General features: G+C 44.2%; 2 protein-coding genes across 6 annotated transcripts in view; both read right to left on the bottom strand.

The window, feature by feature from the left end:
• Positions 1 to 8,147, bottom strand: part of HAS3 (hyaluronan synthase 3) — a 29,391-nt gene extending 21,244 nt beyond the window's left edge. Inside the window, exon 1 of the mRNA XM_072816465.1 lies at positions 8,110 to 8,147. The gene's annotated coding sequence lies outside the window, so the exon portion shown is untranslated. The remainder of the gene's footprint in view (positions 1 to 8,109) is intronic.
• A 69-nt stretch (positions 8,148 to 8,216) lies between these two features.
• TANGO6 (transport and golgi organization 6 homolog) overlaps positions 8,217 to 19,200 on the bottom strand; it is a 198,627-nt gene continuing 187,643 nt past the window's right edge. For all 5 annotated transcript variants that reach the window (XM_072816423.1, XM_072816433.1, XM_072816452.1 and 2 more), the window contains one exon: positions 8,217 to 8,979. In XM_072816423.1, the coding sequence (XP_072672524.1) occupies positions 8,803 to 8,979 (177 nt within the window). In that variant the 3' untranslated portion in view covers positions 8,217 to 8,802. The remainder of the gene's footprint in view (positions 8,980 to 19,200) is intronic.

The raw sequence follows: 19,200 nt of genomic DNA, 5'->3' as shown, positions 1-19,200 counted from the left end.
TTTGCAAGTGCATTTCTGGCACCAGGACAGCGGAGAGCCAGCCAATCCTGGAGATGAGCTCCAGGGTATAGAAGTGTCTTCCATTTTCCTCTGCCACACCTGTTTGAATGAACTGATCTTAAAAAATGAACAATGAGCTAATGAGCTAATAAGCCAGAAGTAAAAAAGGAAAAGGAGAAAGGGCACTGATTTGAACTGGAAATTAAGAGGGAGAGCCAGGGAGAAACACAGAGGAGAACAGGACCAGATGGGCAGGATCAGTCCCTACATCTCTGCAATATACCTGGAATTGGATTGACAGTTTTTTTGTTGGCAAAGGTACTGCCTGCCTTTTCTAGGAGAACTGGGGGTAGGGGAAACTAGCCAGCCCTTGTCAATGGAAGGACAGAGCTGCCAAAACCTGACTTGGATTAGCTTTCAGTTTATAAACAAAAGAACTTCTGCATTTTGGGGGCTTTTCCTACTCCAAGGGTAGGTTAGGGTAACAGGTCCAAGCTGCTCTCTTTTGGTGGTGCATGGAGTCCCCATGACCATCTCTCTCCCTTGGTCTTGGCGTTGGTCATGGAGAAATACCCATGTGGCTGATGCAAGAGCCTCCAACTCTGATGCTCAAAGTTTTGGGGGGAAGTTTGGGCTGGGGAGGGGAACTCACCCCACCCCACCCCCAGCTCTCTGAAGCATCAGTACTACCATTCTTTCAGTGAAGACAGCCTAATTTCAGGTTGGCCCGTCCCTAGGATTAATACGGTCACCATAGGATTTGAAGTTTTGAAAGTGGTGCGTGGTCTGATAAAGGTGTGTGTTATACGTTGGGGTGGGAGAGGACAGAGACATTTGTTCAAGTTCTAGAGACTCTGGAAGTGTGGAGCAGGTGGTTTTGTTCTCCGCAGCACCAGGCTACCTTGACGTGTGATGACCAGGACTGCACATCAGAAAAGCCCCACCCAGGCACCGTTCTGAGCAGGCTTCAGCTCCAAGGCAGACAGCGAAGATTAAATCTTACATCATTTAATAAACTACTTAAAGGCCCCGCCGCTTTTCCCGGTTCCCCAGCAGAGAGGGCGCTCCTGCAACTCGGCAGCTCCCTGCAAACTGCCCTCTGCTGACACCCACTGCTCTCACCCGCAGCTGCTCTGGGGTGGAGGATGGTGCTGGCTCACTGGCTAAGCCTCAGAACTAGTGAATAGAGGAACAAGTTTCTCTGCCCTTGAGCACTCACACCTCCTCTTCTTCTGTCTTTTTTCGTTTGCAAAACCTTTCATCTCTGGACCTTATTTTTCCCTTCTGCAAAAGAGGGCTGTTAATTCCAGTCTCGTTTTTCTCTCAAGGGATGGTATGGGATAGAGCTATCAATGACTAATAGCAAGAAATATAGGTGCAATAGATAACCGTTTAAAATGATCCATAGTAATCATTCTGAAAATGAAATCTGAGAACCAGAACCCTGCTTCCAGGAGATGAAAGGCTAAAAAAACCAAACCAAAACAACAGCCAATCTTCAAAGGGGACATTTCCTGGCTCTGATTGGATTGTACGGGAAGACTTTCTACATTTTCTGTGTTGCACACACTCACAACATGGCTCTCTGCCTCCTCTGCTCTCAGGAAGGCAGTCTTGGGTGTCATCCCCAGAGTGAAGAACAAGCCTTTAAATAAGCGATTTATGAAAGCTGTTAAGGTGTAAGAGCAGGAGGGCTGGCGAGTTTTAGCAGATCTCATCTCTAGCTGCTGGGCAGACAACGAGGTTAAACACAAGACATCAAACAAGTTCTGAGGCTGGGTTTTGGTGTCTGAGGACACTACTTGGAGTAGTAGTGTCCTGTAACTTGACATAGGTGGTCCCCTTAAAACAAGCAGGGACCACTTTCCTGGCCTCACTTATATTAAGAACACCCTTCCCCCACCTTCTCACTATTTGGAAATACACTATTAGGTAGCAAAGCAAAGCACAGTGGTTACAAGTCTAGTTTTGGGAGCCAGACTGCCTGGGTCCAAATACTGGTTTAGCTACTTATCACAGGTATGTAATCTGCAACAAATAATTAGCCTCTTGGGCACCTCACTTTTCTCATCTGTAAAACAGGGATAATAATAATACCTACCTCACAGGCCAAGTGGGAGGATGTACTGGATGTATAGACCTCAAACACACAGAAGAGTACAATAAGCTCTTTATAGTGTTAAGTATTATGTTCAATGATGTAGAGCTACAGCATCATTGACTCTGGGTGTTATAAGATGAACTTGATATTTTGAGGGGCCATCAGGCTCTATGTCCTGAGTCTGGTTTGGGAACCATGGTCCTTATCCTAGGGACACTCCAAACCTCTCGAGAGGGTATACCCTAATACCCAGGGCACAGTCTCAGAACTGAGAGTCTGATAAAAATTGTTTTTGTCTTTTAGTAGGTTGTACACCCAACCTCTAGAACGAGAGGCATGTGCTTTACTGGCTGAGCCAGCCAGGTGTCCCTGGTAAGAATCCTTTCTGGTAGACCTGCTCGGGCTCAGGATTTCTCTCCAGGATGAGTACTAATAAGCTGGTGAGTGTACTTCCAAAGTGTGTTATTGCACCCTCATTGGTGGTTTTGGTATATGGAGAACTCCAGCCCCTGGAGATTGCCCAGTCCTTGAATTATTTTGAGAGAAAGGTGTCAACATTTTGCTGGTGAAGGCTCAACCTCTATTTCATGGGTATTGAAGCAATGTCAACTGAGGGTACGGGAATGTAGATCAGCACACACTTTTTGGTGGACATTTTGATACTAACGCTTAAAAATGTTCATAGCTGGGTGGCTGGCTGGCTCAGTCAACAGAGCATGTGATTCTTGATCTTGGGGTTGTGATTTCAAGTCCCACGTTAAGTTTAGGGATTACTTAAAAACAACATCTTAAAAAAAAGTAAAAATGTTCAAAACACCGTGATCCAATATTTAGACCTCTTGGGACCTATCCTATAGAAACACTTCAGTATGCATAGAGTTATGTTGAGAATCCCCAAAGAACCATTGGAAATTATAAACAACTCAATGGACCATCAAGAAACAAATACTTAAACCAGCTGTAGCTCACCTATACCACAGAAGACATGGCCCATCGCAAAGGAGAGGGAGCTGTGAGCACGAACAGGAGAGTGTCTCCGAGATATATAATTAAGAAAAAAATATGTGGGACACTATTTATGGTTCAATCCTATTTGGATTTTTGGAAGCAGTAATACATGTACGTATTCATTTGAGAAAAGTGTGAAGGTAAGAAAGATCTGAAGGGGCATACACAAAAATGCCAGAGATAATCCTGGGGTAGGAGTGGAGGTGAAATTGTGGATATTTTTCTTTTTTTGTTACATATGCATTAAATTTTGTAAGAGTTTATGTGACATATGTAGTCAGAACACACACACACACACACACACACACACACACACACACACACAGAAGCAGCCAGGTAGCCTTACTTGAGGGCTCTATCACTGCTCAGCATCCTCAGAGGTGGCACAGGGCAAGCACAGGGGTCGTGGCAGGTGTCCCTCAGCATGTCAGCGGAAATCAAACTCTATCTTCATGGGACACACGTGCTGAGGCTCACCTGGATATATGAACCCCTGAGTTTTCTTCCCAAACTGTGCTCTATACTCATTTGGGGGGGGGGGCTGGCGGGAGAGAGGGTATATGGTATTTAACAGATGTTCAAGAGTCCGCCTGAGACCCAGGAGACTTGGGGCCACATCCCACCAAAGGAAGATAACAATAGCTCACCTCCCTGTACTACCAGGTTGTTGGGAGAATCAGACAAGGTTGTGGATGCAGAAATGACTTTCCAAACGAAAGGGAACACAGAGCAACTGATCTCCCTATTCTCTGCCCAGCAGGGATGACAGAGGTTCGTGGGCAGTGAGGACAGTCCCTGAGCCCTCCTGGCGGTACAGAGCTCCTGAGGCAGTAGGGAGAACTGATGAGAGGGACAAAGTGGATGACCCTTCAAGTAAGTAGGCACAGCCGCTTCCAGGGCTGACGGCGGGGGGTCTACACTCCCTCCTCTCTTGCCAGCAGGCAGCCGTGAGCCCTGCCAGCAGGGAAGAGTGCCACAGCAGGTTCCCTAGAAGACAGCTCCCCAGCCCCCAGCAGCATCTCAGTTCCAAGCTGAGTGGTGCATGCAAGGCAGACGTGCGCAGTGCAGTGAGCCGGCTGCATGTGACTGCAGAATGTCTGTGGCTGCAGAACTTGCTGGAGGACACAGCCAGACTCTCACAGGTCAGGCCTGGTCAGGGAAGAGCGGTCATGGCGCCCAGCCTACCTGGCACTCAGCTCCCCTCACCCACCCTCTCCCTGACCATGGACATTCTGGCTGAGAGTCTGGATTTCCGTGCAGAGAAACTACAGAAGCCAATCTGGTTTTGTACAGGTCAGATGAATCATCCTCCAACTTATTCCTCCCAACTGATCCGCTTTCAGATGTCTTAGCCATCCATCCACCACAGCAAAGCGCCCTGTGAATCACAGGCAGGTGGCAGGCAAGGCTCCATTTGCTCACCAGCTCACAGACAGGGGGTGAGGGTCGGGGGTTCATGAGGGCAGATCAACACATTTGTTTCCCAGAGAAGGGGTTGGGGAAGAGATGGGGCTTCTCCCTTCATCCTGACCAAGAGAAAGAAAACTGGGTACAGGGACGCCTGGGTGGCTCAGAGGTTGAGCATCTGCCTTTGGCTTGGGGTGTGATCCCGGAGTCCCGGAATCGAGGCCCACATCGGGCTCCCTGCATAGAGCCTGCTTCTCCCCCTGCCTGTGTCTCTGCCTCTCTGTGTCTCTCATGAATAAATAAATTTTTTTTTTTAAAAAGACTGTGTACAAAACTCCTTTGGGCTATATGCATTTCCCATTTTACAGCATTCATCCATTTGGTCTCAAAGTACTTTACAAAAATAAGCTGAGGGGGGCTTCAGGTAGAAAGAGGTGTATGGCTGCCTGCCTTGCTTGGAGAGGTCCCTGTTCCTCTCGCTCACTCTGCTGTAGCCACACCGGCCTTCTGGCCTGTCCTCAAACCTGCCAGACACGCTCTCAGCTCTGGGCCTGTGCACCTGCCATTCCCTCTGTCCGGAATGCTCTTCCCTCAAATATCTTCATGGTCACTCCCTCATCTTCTTCTGACCTTTACTCAAATATCAACTTCTTGAGGCGGTGGGGGGGATTTCTCTAAGCAACTGATCTACGCCTACAGCTCCCATCCTCAGTAGCTCTGCATCCATTTTCCTGACTTAATTTTTCTCCATAGCATTTAACTTCACTTGACCTTCTGTCTACTTTACTGTTTATCTTATTTATTGCCCTTCTCCATCCCTTATAATGTAAGCCGCCCCTGAGGGTAGGGGTTCAGTCTGCTTTGCTCACTGCTGCATTCTCTGTGCCTGGTACAGCATCTGTACATTGTAGGTGCTCGATAAATGGCTGTCACTGATGCTGTGATTTGCTTTGCTAACCTCCAGCCCCCTGGCTCCTCGGCCTATATACCTATGGGTGAGCAGAACTACAGGAAAGGTAAAGGAATGGAGGAGAGAGGTGAAGAAAGGAAAGTATTGGGAAGTACGGACACATATGTGCGTGGAGAGATGGTAAGGAGCAAAGTGAAGGTCAGGAGATTTCTGATTAAGTAACAGAGGACTTGTAGAAGGAAGGAACAGAGGACTTGCCCAGGAAGAACCACAGGGCAGAGACTCTAAAGAATGTCCAGGATGTCACCTGAACAAAAACAGTTGATGCTCAGGCAGTAGACCTGGAGTTTGGCTGCAGCCAGGGTTTTGGGCCCCTGCATGTCTCTTGCTATAGGGCCTTCCTCTGTAGGTCAAGGAGCTGTAGACAGCTGGCCTGGAAACAGGAGGAAGAAACCAGGGAGGGAAAGAAGGGAGAGAAGGTGGGATAAGGCCAAGTAATGGACCATGTGGATGATCCAGGGGAGTCTGGGTGACAGACTGCTGGTCAATGAAAGGGACCAAAGGTGAGAGGCCACGGGAAGTTCAGTGACAGATAAGGGAGCAGACTGGAAGAGCAACAGAGAGACGGTGGCCTGGAGGAAGGGCAGAGATAGAAGCAAGGACATTGCTATTACAGATTACATGGAACCAGACACCCTCATGTGCCCTGGGGACAGAGGCATCACTATTGTTCCTGCCACCTGCCTGCCACGTGCCTCTTTCTTTTTCTTTTTTTTTTTTAAGTTTTGTGTTTTTATTATCCTTAACTTCTTTAAGTTTACTTATTTTTTTAGTAATCTCTACAGTCAACATGGGGCTCAAACTCATTACCCTGAGATTAAGAGTCATTGCTCCTCTGACTGAGCCAGCCAGGTGCCCTTATCCTGAAGTTCTTAATTCTCATGTTTTTTCCCAAGGATGGATAGAAATTATTATACATATATGTGTATAAATGTATAAAAATATACAATAAAATATACTTATAAATATAAATTTGGAAACTTTTAATATTTTGGTCACATTTAGGAGGATTACATTATAGTGTCTTTCCCTTGAATTTGGTAATAAGGTCAGAAAAAGTTACTCTCTTAAATGGAATCCATCAGAATCAAGAAAGAACAGATGGTATTAGCCACTTGCCAAATAATTCAAATTAATTGGCAATTGGGCAGCCCCGGTGGCCCAGCGGTTGCACTGGCTCTTCCCCTCTCTCAAATAAATAAGTAAAATCTTTTTAAAAAGAGAGTGAGCACCAGCAAGGGGAAGGGGCAGAGGGAGAGGGAGAAGCAAACTCCCTGATGAGCAGGGTGCCCTACATGGAGCTTGATCTTAGGACCCTGGGATCATGACTTGAGCTGAAGGCCCAACTGACAGGGCCACCCAAGTACTCCAGAGAAAATAGGTTTTGAGACTAGAGTTTCTCAGTCTAATCAAGGTGATCCAGTAGGACATATCTTCAGAAGGGGATGTGTTTAATGCAAACGAAGTTGTAAGTTAACCCAATCATTTAATATATCCAATCTGACGATCTGAAGTATATTGTATGGAGTCTGGTTAAAGGAAGGCCAAGAAAAAAAAAAAAGGAAGGCCAAGAAACAAGAACTTTTAGGGCACATCCAGCTGATTCAAAGGAGATTCTTCTCTGATTTGAAAGCCCTGATCCTGATTTTCTAGACATTTTGATTTGGAGAATGGAAACAAATCTAGCTACCCTACCTAAATGATAATGTTTCTTAAAAACATCTAATTGCCTTTGTGCTAAATCTTTGCTTACTAAGCTAACTTGTGATCCATAGGTGTCTGTAAGAAGGCCACTTGGAAGGAATGCCCACCACAAAGGTTCTAAGCTAAGAACCACATCTGTAATCCGGCCAGAGACAAACATCCTGTTGTTAATTGGCAAATAGGCATGCTTGTACATAGCTCCTTTGGGTACCTGTGAGTTTTGGGAAATTGTGTTTTGTTGCCCTAGGCCTGGTTACCCCAGAGAGTGGAGACAGAATTCTGTACCTAACCCTGCAATGCTGAGGATTGGTCAAGCAGCTGTGTTAGCCTTGTAAAAGAGTTGACAACAGGGAAGGCTTGTCTGAGGCAGTCAGCCTATTTCTATTTTTTGACCTCTTTCTCTCTCTTTTAGAAGACTTTATTTATTTATTTATTTGAGAGAGAGAGAATGAGAGAGAGAGAGAGAGAGAGAGAGAGAGAGAGAACGAGGAGGAGGAGGGGCAGAGAGAGAAGACTGCCCACTGAGCATGGAGCCTGATACAGGGCTCCATCCCAGGACCCTGAGATCATGATCTGAGCCAAAGGCAGATGCTTAACCAACTGAGCCACTGAGGCACCCCTCTGTCCTCTCTTTTAGCTGCAATCAAAATTCAGAGGCCAAACTATAAAGAAAGAGGAGCCCATGGTGCTATATATGATAGGATTTCAATAAACTTAGCATCAGGTTACCATTATACTACACACTTTTCAGTGCTCATTCCATTAACCCATTGTCTACCATTCCTCCCTAAAGGAGCAGAGAACTCTCTCATCTGAGGTGTTTGTGGCTCTTCTGTCCTATAATCGGGGCGACTTAATGAAAATAGTAGCAGCAGAGGGAGCTAAGAAAATGACCCAGGAGGACAAACACAGGGCTTACCCTTCATCTCTGGAAGATTCAACCAGCTTGACTCTCTTTTCCAGAGATCAAATCCTCCTCAGTGCCACAGCTTTCCATCTCAATAGGAGAAGACCAGATTCAGAGCGTTATTCTTTCTAGCCAAAATGATTTTATTCCATTTTGCATGTTCTGGTAAGTTTGCTTCCCCTTCCTCCCTCCAGATGCATCTCCGTACTCTGATATGCCTCACGAGGGGCCAAGGATGACCAGCTCTGTCTGCTCATTAGCACAAGGAAGAATCATCTCACCATGGAAGGTATGTGCACATGTGCCACGCAGGAGGGTGGTCAACCTCTTCAGCTCAAGTCACAATAAAAGAACGGTCAATTAGTCAAATTCTACCAGCTGAGTTAAAAAATATACTCCCATCAAGTAGACTTCCTTCTCTAAATGCTACAGGACAGTGAAAAATGTGCAGATAAGTGAGATTTGTCATCTTTTTTCTTCTAATAACATAAGCTTCAGGCTGGACGCAGGATGGCTAAATAGATGCTTTAGAAAGGTCAGCCTGAAGACACAAGTGACCAGAGACCCAAAGCCATCCAGGGTCAGCCATATTGCCAGCACCAAAGAGGCGGTGGGACCACCTGCTGGAAGGTTTGGGCATCGCTCTGCCTGCTTGGTCCTCTGCCTGCTTGATCCTCTGCCTCCTTGATGGCCTTTGAACCAGGTCTATGGCAGGACCACAATCTTTTTCTCCAGCTTCTGTGGTGGGAAGAGGAAATTTCTCATAATCTCATCCAGTTCTTCAAGGGCCAGCTGGGCATGGAGCCTGGCCACGTCATCAGGCTCCAAATGCACCACGTGTTTCAGCAGGTGGTAGAGATCCTTGAGGACATCCCTCAGCACCTGTATGAGAGAGACACTGTCATGATTATGTGTCTGCTGTGCCAAAATTTCTCAGAAAAACCCATCCACCTTCTTCAGCCTGAAAAGTTCTGTGATGAAACTCACAGGCTCCCTGAAGAAGATTCTGAATGACTTTCTCAGATGGAAGGAGGGGTAGCTGTACTGAGATAGACTTCCTTTTGGGTTTCTCATGACCCTTGACACCAAACTATACCAGCCACGGGGTCTACTACTCCTTTATCCCCAGGCCAAAGTATAGATCCTAGGCCCCTTCCTTCAGTCCCAAAGCATGGCACAGACCTCAGGACCACAGAGAGATCCTAGTGCCAGATAGGGTTACTCCTAGAGCATAATTACCAGCATCTTCCTCTCCAGCTCCCACAGAACCCTCTGTGGACACCTGTCTGCTGAAATCTATCTTATTAGGAGACTCAGAAGGCTACCTATCTCTTCAGCAAGCATGCCTTTCCCTGCCACTGCTTTAAAAATTTTCCACCCCAGTTCCATCTCCATGTCCTTCCTTAAGTCACTATATATATATTTTTTCAATTGCAACGTCGCAACAGGAAACAAGGGAGGGCTCTGTAAGATAGAGCCGCACCCATCTTTCACGTCTGATGCTCTCATCTTAGGCTCTGGTATGGAACTGGGAGGGTGCCAAAGCACCTACTCCCAGGAGCTCCTAATTTCCTCCAAAATCCACCTGGCTCTGGAGTTACAACTTTTAGCAGGAAACAGGTTTCAAAAGAACAGGGAAACTCAGAGTAAGAGGCCTCAGGGATCAGCTGGCCAAACTGGAGACTGAAGACACCAGGTTGTAGGGGGTCACGTGACTTATCTGTGGCTTCTTGTGAAATTTCTTCTGGTCTAGGGCTCTTTGCCTCAAAAACTACTATTTTTGGATCAGGTACCATATTAGGTATTTTTCATATATTATCCAATTCTTATGCCAGTCATATAGTTATTAGCCCCATTTTAATGAGATGAGAACATAGACCAGAGGGTTATATAACATCCCAAGATTACACAGGGAAAAAATGGGGGAGCCAGATTTTAAACATCCAGAGCCAAAGTCCTTATTTATTTTTATTTATTTTTAAAAGATTTTATTTATTTATTTATTTATTTATTTATTTATTCATTCATTCATTCATTCATTCATTTATTTATTCATGAAAGACACAAAGAGAGAGAGGCAGAGACAGGCAGAGGGAGAAGCAGGCGCCATGCAGGGAGCCCAATGTGGGACACAATCCCAGAACTCCAGGATCACGCCCTGGGCCAAAGGCAGGCGCTAAACCGCTGAGCCACCCAGGGATCCCTTATTTATTTTTTTAAAGATCTTTTTTTTTTTTTTTTAAGACTTTATTTTATTTATTCATGAGAGATGAGAGACAGACACAGGCAGAGGCAGAGGGAGAAGCAGGCTCCAGGCAGGGAGCCCGACATGGGACTCGATCCCGGGACCCCAGCATCACGCCCCGGGCCGAAGGCAGGTGCTAAACTGCTGAGCCACCCAGGGATCCCCTATTTTTTTAAAGATCTTATTTATTTATTCATGAGACACACAGAGAGAGAGGCAGATACATAGACAGAGAGAGAAGTAGGCTCCACACAGGAGCCCGATGCGGGACTCGATCCTGGGACTCCAGGATCACGCCCTGGGCGGAAGGCAGGTGGTTCAACTGCTGAGCCATCCAGGCGTCTCTCTTATTTATTTTTATTGAAAAGGTAATACAGTACAAAAAAGTACATATTAAAAAAGAAGTCTCGGGGGTGCCTGGGTGCCTCAGTCAGTGAAGGGTCCAACTATTGATCTTAGCTCAGGTCCTGATTTCAGGGTCATGAGTTCAAGCCCCACACTGGACTCCACACTGGACGTAAAGCCTACTTAAAAAAAAAAGTCTCTCTTCTACTCCAGACTCTTAGTCTCCTTTCTCAGAGGATATCACACTTAATGGTGAGAAATGTTCTCTATGTTTGTAAGCATATACATGTATGTGCCTCTCCCCCCCTTTTTAAATCCACAGAATTATATTTTATGCTGTTATGTGCCATCATTCCAACTGACTTACTCTATTTTGAAGATCTTTTGTATAATTGGTACACACAGAAATACTTTTTTTTTAAATGTTTTATTTGTTTATTCATGACAGACACACACCGAGAGAGGCAGAGACACAGGCAGAGGAAGAAGCAGGCTCCCTGCAAGGAGCCCGATGTGGGATTCGATCCCAGAACTCTGGGATCACACCCTGAGCGTGAAGGCAGACGCTCAACCGCTGAGCCACCCAGGCATCCCCCAGAAATACTTTTTTAAAAAATTGGCTGCATAGGGCTAATGCCACACAATTTATTTATCTGCCAATGAAACTCATTTTAAAAAAATCTTTTGATATTGCATATACTGCTGCAATAAACACTCTACTCCCTAAGTCATTGCAGACACGAACAAGTGTATCTACAGGACAAATATCTAGAAATGGAATCGCTGGGTCAAAAGGTAATACACATACAAAATTTTGATAGATGTGGCCAGAGAGTTGCAATAATTTACAATTCTATGTGACACTATATTCTCATCACTGCTACATACGTACTGTAAATTGTTTATCTCTGCTTATCCACCAAGTGAAAAATAGCATAGGGCTGTTTTAAATTTGCATATTTCTAATAAATACATAAACTATATATTTTTCTCCTAAGTGTAACTGAAATTTACCATACTGATTTGTAAGAGCTCTTTGTATATAAAAAAAGGTCTATCATTTATAAGTTGCAAATATTGTTTGTCATAGTTGGCTTTGTGAAATTTTTTTCCAGTAGAGAAATCTGCATTTTTGATGTAGCTAAATTTATCAATTTTTCCTTTATGGTTTCTGGATTTTGTATTTTGCTTAGAAGAGGGCCTATAATATTAACCACTATCCTATGCTGTATTGTCTTTATTTATTAATAATGCCACCTGACATGCATCGAGTTGGGTTTATTTCACTACATGCAAGCATCTCTGACAATAATTGGTTTAAATGGTCTTTAAAATTTTTTCTCACCACTTTATTTTTTAAGGATTCATGCATTGATTGATTGACTTATAAATGTAGGCCTCATGGGGCTTGAAATCATGACCCTGAGAGTAAGAGTCACATGCTCTACTGACTGAACCAACCAGGCACTCCTCTCAGTACCTTGGAATGTCAAGCATTGGCTGTATCCTGAAGTTTATGCCAATGTGTAATTTCCAAAAATGGAGAAAGATCAGAAAAAATGGAATAGGAGCATGTAGACATTCATCCATTTTTTCACTTTTGTGGCTTTTCATAGAAACCATGTAATAAATATATATAGTAGCCTATGTGCTCTAAATATGGACTGTCTTTAAAAAATATATATTAAAAAACTGGCTGCTGGGGCACCTGGGTAGTGGTTGAGCATCTGCCTTTGGCTTGGGTTATGATCCTGGGGTCCAGGGATCAGGTCCCACATTGGGCTTGAGAAGTAGGGAGCCTGCTTCTCCCTCCGCCTATGTCTCTGCTTCTCTCTCTGTGTCTCTTATGAATAAATAAATAAAATCTTTCAAAAAAGAAAACACCTGGTTGTCTCTAGGGAAGGTAACTGGAGAGGGATATGAGGGAATTATGTACTCTTGTACTTTTTAATATTGTATTTTATGAATATATTACCTACTACAGAATAAATGAGCTTTTTGCTTGACTGAATTAACTACTAGGCAAAGGTTTTCCATAACACCATTTAACAGGTGGAAGAGGTATAGAACCTGACTTTAAAGGTTTACTGTCTGATAGGGAAGATAAGTCATACACATAAATAAAGAATACAAAACAAAATACAATAAGTGTCCTAACAGAGCACAGAAAGAGTATAAAGAGAGGTTATAGGAAACAGAGGTCACATTTTAGGAAAAAGAAAGTGAATTGGAGATGGTGAACAGAAATGATAGGAAATGTACTGTAATGAGTACAGTCTGAACTATGTGGGTCTATTTATATGTGATATTTTTGATACAGTAACTGTAAATATATCTTCTCTTCATTATCATTTTCTTACTTTTTCTTTATTCTAACGTACTTTACTGTAAGGAGACAGTATATAATATATATGACATATAGAATATATATTAATAGACTGTTTACATTATCAGTAAGGCTTCTGGTCAACAGTCAGCTATCAGTAATTATGTCTCTGGGGAGTCAAAAGCTACATGAGGAGTTCTGACTGCACCAGGGTGGGGGTGGGGTGTGGGCATCCCTAACCGTTGCATCATTCAAGGGTCAATTGTACATGCTCTGGGCTTGAAGTCCCCTAAGTTTTCCACAAAAATATGCTAACTGTGTAGCATCACATATCTTGGACTTGCTAAAGAAGAGAGAAAGAACTTTTTCCATACATTGATATTCTTTTTTAAAATTATTTATTTATTTATTCATGAGGGACACACAAAGAGAGAGAGAGAGAGAGAGAAAGAGAGAGAGAGGCAGAGACACAGGCAGACGGAGAAGCAGGCTTCATGCCAGGAGCCTGACATGGGACTCGATCCCGGGTCTCTAGGATCACGCCCTGAGCTGAAGGCGGCGCTAAACCGCTGAGCCACCTGGGCTGCCCCATACATTGATATTCTTTAAGAGCATGGGTGATGGGGAGTAGAAAGAAGAATGTAGGGATCCCTGGGTGGCGCAGCGGTTTAGTGCCTGCCTTTGGCCCAGGGCGCGATCCTGGAGACCCGGGATCGAATCCCACGTCGGGCTCCCGGTGCATGGAGCCTGCTTCTCCCTCTGCCTATGTCTCTGCCTTTCTCTCTCTCTCTCTCTCTCTCTCTCTCTCTCTCTCTGTGACTATCATAAATAAATAAATTAAAAAAAAAAAAAAGAAAGAATGTAGGGGAGAAGGGGCATATAAAACAAGCTCCCAGGCCACTCGTTAGTCTCCCTCTTGTTCCCTGTGTACCAGGTGTGCTGGTGGGGTGGGCTTTCTTTCTTTCTTTGAGCAAAGCTCCTTCCCAGTGCAAGGCCTTTGCATATGCTGTTCCCTCATCCTGGAAGACTATTTTGCTTCCTCTTCACCCAGCAACGCCTACTCACCCACAGCCTAAAATACCCCTTCCTCAGGAATCTAACTCATCTAGGTAAGTCTTTTTACTCTGCCTGTAGTTCTGTTTGTAACTTATATCATAGTTGTAATTTAAATATTTATTGTGTAATTAAAATTATGTTTTCCTCACTGGATCACATATACTGTTGACACTGAAGCCGTATCTTGCCCTGTTCATTCTGGTGTTGTCCCAATGCCTCATATAGTGATTGGCACATGGCAGAGACCTAAAAAATTTATGAATGAAAGAAGGCATGTATGCATGTTACTGCTGGCCAGTTTCTCACTTGGTAAAAACTAAAAATTCTAAGAAATGCCAAACAACCAGGCTTGCTACATGGGTGTGTGACCTGTGTAGTTACAGTAGGTCCCCCAGTCAAGAAGGGCCGCATGCTAGGTTCAATGATCTGCTATTGTTGTCTTAAAATTCTTAATAATTTTATCTTTGGATGTGTATTTTGTAAATGAAGCACAGGGGAACACAATATGCCCAACACATTTGTCCACCATTCTTTGCAAGTGATTCCATGCTGCATGAGCTCAGAATTCTGATGGGCCTACAACGTGTGGGGTTTCAGCAAGACAAAGCCAGTAAAAGGGCAGCATATTTGTTATATTCACAACTGAACAAATGGAAGCACTGACAGCCCAGAGAGGCCGTACTTTCCATTCCAACCAGAACTTGCTTCCAATGCAGAAAGAAGGCAATGGCTTTCTAAGAAACATGGATTAGTAAGGTACCCCATAATATCCTTTATGTTTAGCCAACCATTTATTCTGAAATTGATGATTTCATCAATAGGACAATATGCAGTTCTTGTTCCTTTCAGTCCTTTCTTATTCACCAGTAAACTGAAGGTAAAGACTATTAGCAGAATGTGCACATATTAAGAAGTGAAATAAAAGTAGTTGAGCTAGCTTTGTGCAGTTTCACTGTTCTGCTAAAAAGGAAATACATATGCATGTATAAACTACAGAATACAATTTGCATAATTTTGGTGATTCCACATATGAGTTAAATGCTTTTTTTCAAAGGTTCTATTTATTTATTTATTTGAGAGAGAGAAAGTGCATGTGCACACTGGAGCAGGGGTGGATGGGTGAGGGGGAAGGAACAGAGGGGGAGGGAGAGGAAGGGGGAAAGAATCCCAAGTAGATTCTGTGCTGAGTGTGGAGCCCAACGCAGGGCTCAATCTCATGACCCTGAGATCATGACCTGAGCCGAAACCAAGAGTCAGATGCTCAACCACCCAGGTGCCCCGTGAGTTAAATGATCTTATATCTGCATTTACAACTGTCTTTGCACAGTATAAAAATGAACTGTAAAATTCATGCTAATAATTTCACATTTAAAATTTTCTCTACTTAGAACAACATTAATAGCAAATAATAAACACACGACAAGTCGAGGGAGAGAAAAATTGTCAAAGAAAGGAAAAAAACTTTATATACCATTAACAGCATGTTTTCCTTATTTTTTTGAACCAGGGATCCCACATTTTCATTCTGCACTGGGCCCCACATACTATGCAGTTGACCCTGCAGGTAACTCTCAATGCTCCTTGTCCAGTGCCCCCACATAAAGTGCCTGAATACTCTGGGTAAACCTTATAGAGATGCTGTCCCATATATGGGGCAGCTATTTCCAGGTTTTCTCAGGGAGCTGCTGAGATGTAATAGGAGTGGGTCTCCTAGCACAAGCGCATCTGATGATGACTAGGCAGGGGAGGGGGGGCTGTCCCCACTGCCCTTTGGTAACCTCTCTCTCTTTCCTCAAGGCTAGCAGTGTAAAAAGGAGAGATGATTCCCGAAAGAGGATGACTCCCCAGAGCTACTGCCTCATGATTACTCACTCATCCAATAATCATTATTAAGGGCCTACTTCGTGCCCAGGCAGTGTGCTGGTGATAAAAGCATGAATAATGCACAAACCCTACCCTCTGGCAGCTACTGCCTAGCGGGGAGGCAGACACACACACTAGAGAGTATGATCTCCTCTCAAAGTGGTAAGCTCCACACTTCTGTGGAAGCAAAGGAAGGGATTTCTGCCTGTGAAGGTGGGTAGAGGGAGAAGATTTGCCTACCATATGATAGGGGCTTCACTCTGACTTTTATTTGTAAACAAAGGGTAGCACCATGGAATGGCTTGGGGAAGCTTTAGCAAGTACCCTCAGCCTCAAGCCACCTCCAATAAATGCAGATTCTAAGCAAACCTGGCCTGCTTATTATGTGAACATAGTTTAAAGACAAGTCTCCTGACACTCCTTCCAATGGCTTTCAGCCTGAAGTGTCTCTTATATAGAAATTCTAGGGTTCCCACTGTTTATTACAAGGTCATCTTTTTTCTTCTTCTTCTAGAGGAATCTTTCACCTACTCAGAAATATCTTTGAGAATTTTTGCTAGAGCCTCCTAACACTCAAAATAAGGTTAGCTTTTACTTGTTAAAAAGAGAGGTTCTAAGGCATTCTGTTCTGCTAAGGTACTCTGCTCCTTCCTGGTGTGGGTAGGAATTCTCCCTTTGGCACTGTGTGTCCTTAAAATAACAACAATGCTTGTGCAAACACCACTTCATGCTCGAGGGGCACTGAGTTCCTTGTTATCAGTTACCGGATCTCCTTTTTTGGGTAACTGAGTGTTAGGCAAAGGCTCCTTAATTAATGGGTCTATCTTAGCAACCCACCTTGGAAAGGCTTCTTCCCAATCCCTGTAACACTGGGGATCCCACACATCACAGGACTTCCTCTGGACTCCCCAAGGATCAAAGCTTCCTGACAGCCGGGGATTGTCACCAAATCCCACGGATCACGGGTTGAAGACAAGGAGAGTTCAAAGGTAAAGTTACTCACAGGAGCCACTGTGGTGGGCAGGATATAGGCAATCCCACGGAGGAAACCTTTCATTAAGAGTTCAACAACACCTGCTCTTCATTCCCCACCCTCCGCATGGAGGCCCAACGACTCTAGGGAAATGCAAAGGGGACACAGGTGTGTGTGGTGGGTGCATCTTATCCAGAGGAGATCTGGCTTAGCTTTTTGTAGCTGGTGGTTGAAAGAAACATTTTCATCACCTGAGAAGCTCTTAGGCCAGGAGTATCTTAAAGCAGTACACAGATTCTTACACTCTTTGGAAAGGGGTGGGGTTCAGGTGTTGTCTTAAAAGAATTTAGAGCTTGCAGGCAACACACACATACAAAAACACATGCATGCACGCATGCACATGCACACACACACACACGGTGGGTCCCAATTGGGTGAAGGCCCGCATGCAGGTGGTGAAAGAATTCACCCAAGGTAGAACAAAGGAGATAGAAGTTTATCGAATAAACTGCAAGGAAGAAATGGGCAGGACAGCAAAGCAGAGACTGCTGCTAGGAGGCAGTGGTAGGAGGCTGTAGTTGAGGAGAGAAGAGAGGAGGTACGGGAACATATGAAATTTTCCTTTTATGGTACCTACGCTGGGTTGTAGGTAGCCCACTGGCCACCTCGCGCTTATGGATATTTTGAAGTGGATTGTCTAATAGCCTGCTTGCATTCAACCCAGTGGTCACTGTGGGCCCTTTTACCTTAGGTATCCACTGCTCAAGTCTGTTGCCTACAAGTGGCCTCTACAACACACACACACACACACACACACACACACACACACACACACACACACAGGCTCTCTCTCTCTCTTCCTCTCCTCTCCTCCCCCTTCCTCTCCAGGCGCCAGTTCCTTTCCTTGAAGCACACAAGGCTGATGCTTCAGGAACACTGCCAGTCTTTAGGGTTAGAACCGGCTTAGAAAGGACACCTGGGTGGCTCAGTGGTTGAGTGTCTGCCTTCCACTCAGGTCTGGTCCTGAGGCCTGGGGATCAAGTCTTGCATTGGGCTCCCTGCAGGGAGCCTGTTTCTCCCTCTGCCTATGTCTCTGCCTCTCTCTCTTTGTCTCTCATGAATAAATAAAATCTTAAAAAAAAAAAAAAAAAAAGAAAGAAACGGCTTAGAAAAAACCAGATGAGGAATGAAAGCTGGTGCAGCCACTCTGGAAAACAGTATGGAGGATCCTCAGAAAGTTGAAAATAGAGCTACCCTACCACCCCGTAATTGCACTACTAGGTATTTACCCCGAAGAGCCAACTGTAGTAATGTGAAGGGGCACCCACACCCTAATTTTCACAGCAGCAATGTCCACAATAACCAAACTACAGAAAGAGCCATCGGTCCACCAATAAATGAATGGATAAAGAAGATGTGGTATACATATACAGTGGAATACTAATCAGCCAAAAAAAAAAAAAAAAGAAATTTTGCCATTTGCAATGACGTGGATAGAACTAATGGAACTAGAGGGTATTGTGCTCAGGGAAATAGGTCAATGAGAGAAAGACAATTATATGATCTCACTCATATGTGGAATTTAAGAAACAAAACAGAATCATAGGGAAGAGAGAGAAAAAAGATGAAATCAGAGAGGGAGACAAACTATAAGAGATTCTTAATCATAGGAAACAAACAGGATTGCTGGAGCAGCCCGGGTGGCTCAGTGATTTGGTGCTGCCTTCAGCCCAGGACCTGATCCTGGGGACCCAGGATCGAGTCCCACGTCAGGCTTCCTGCATGGAGCCTGCTTCTCCCTCTGCCAGTGTCTCTGCCTCTCTTTCTCTCTGTGTCTCTCATGAATAAATAAATGAAATCTTTAAAAAAAAAAAAAAAAAAAAAACAGGATTGCTGGAGGGAAGGGGTAACTGGGTGATGGACATTAAGGACAGCACGTGATGTAATGAGCACTGGGTGTTATATAAGACGGATGAATCACTGACCTCTACCTCTGAAACTAATAATATGTTAATTAATTGAATTTAAATTTAAAAATAGGAGTACCCTTAAAAATGCCATTGGACTCTTGAGAGGGACTGAATTGATTCTATAGATGGCATTTGGTAGTATTGACATTTTAACAATATTAATTTTTCCAGTCCACAAAGGTGGGATATCTTTCCACTTATTTCTGTCATCTTTGATTTCTTGCATTAGTATCTTACATTTTTCAGGGTAGAGATGTTTCATCTCCTTAGTTAACTTTATTCCTAAGTATTTTATCGTTTTTGATGCCATTCTAAATGGGATGAG

Source organism: Canis lupus, chromosome 3 (assembly GCF_048164855.1).
Source record: "Canis lupus baileyi chromosome 3, mCanLup2.hap1, whole genome shotgun sequence".
Classification (NCBI taxonomy): Eukaryota; Metazoa; Chordata; class Mammalia; order Carnivora; family Canidae; genus Canis; species Canis lupus.
Note: the sequence above shows the minus strand (reverse complement) of the source record. Positions and strands in the feature narration are given on the sequence as shown.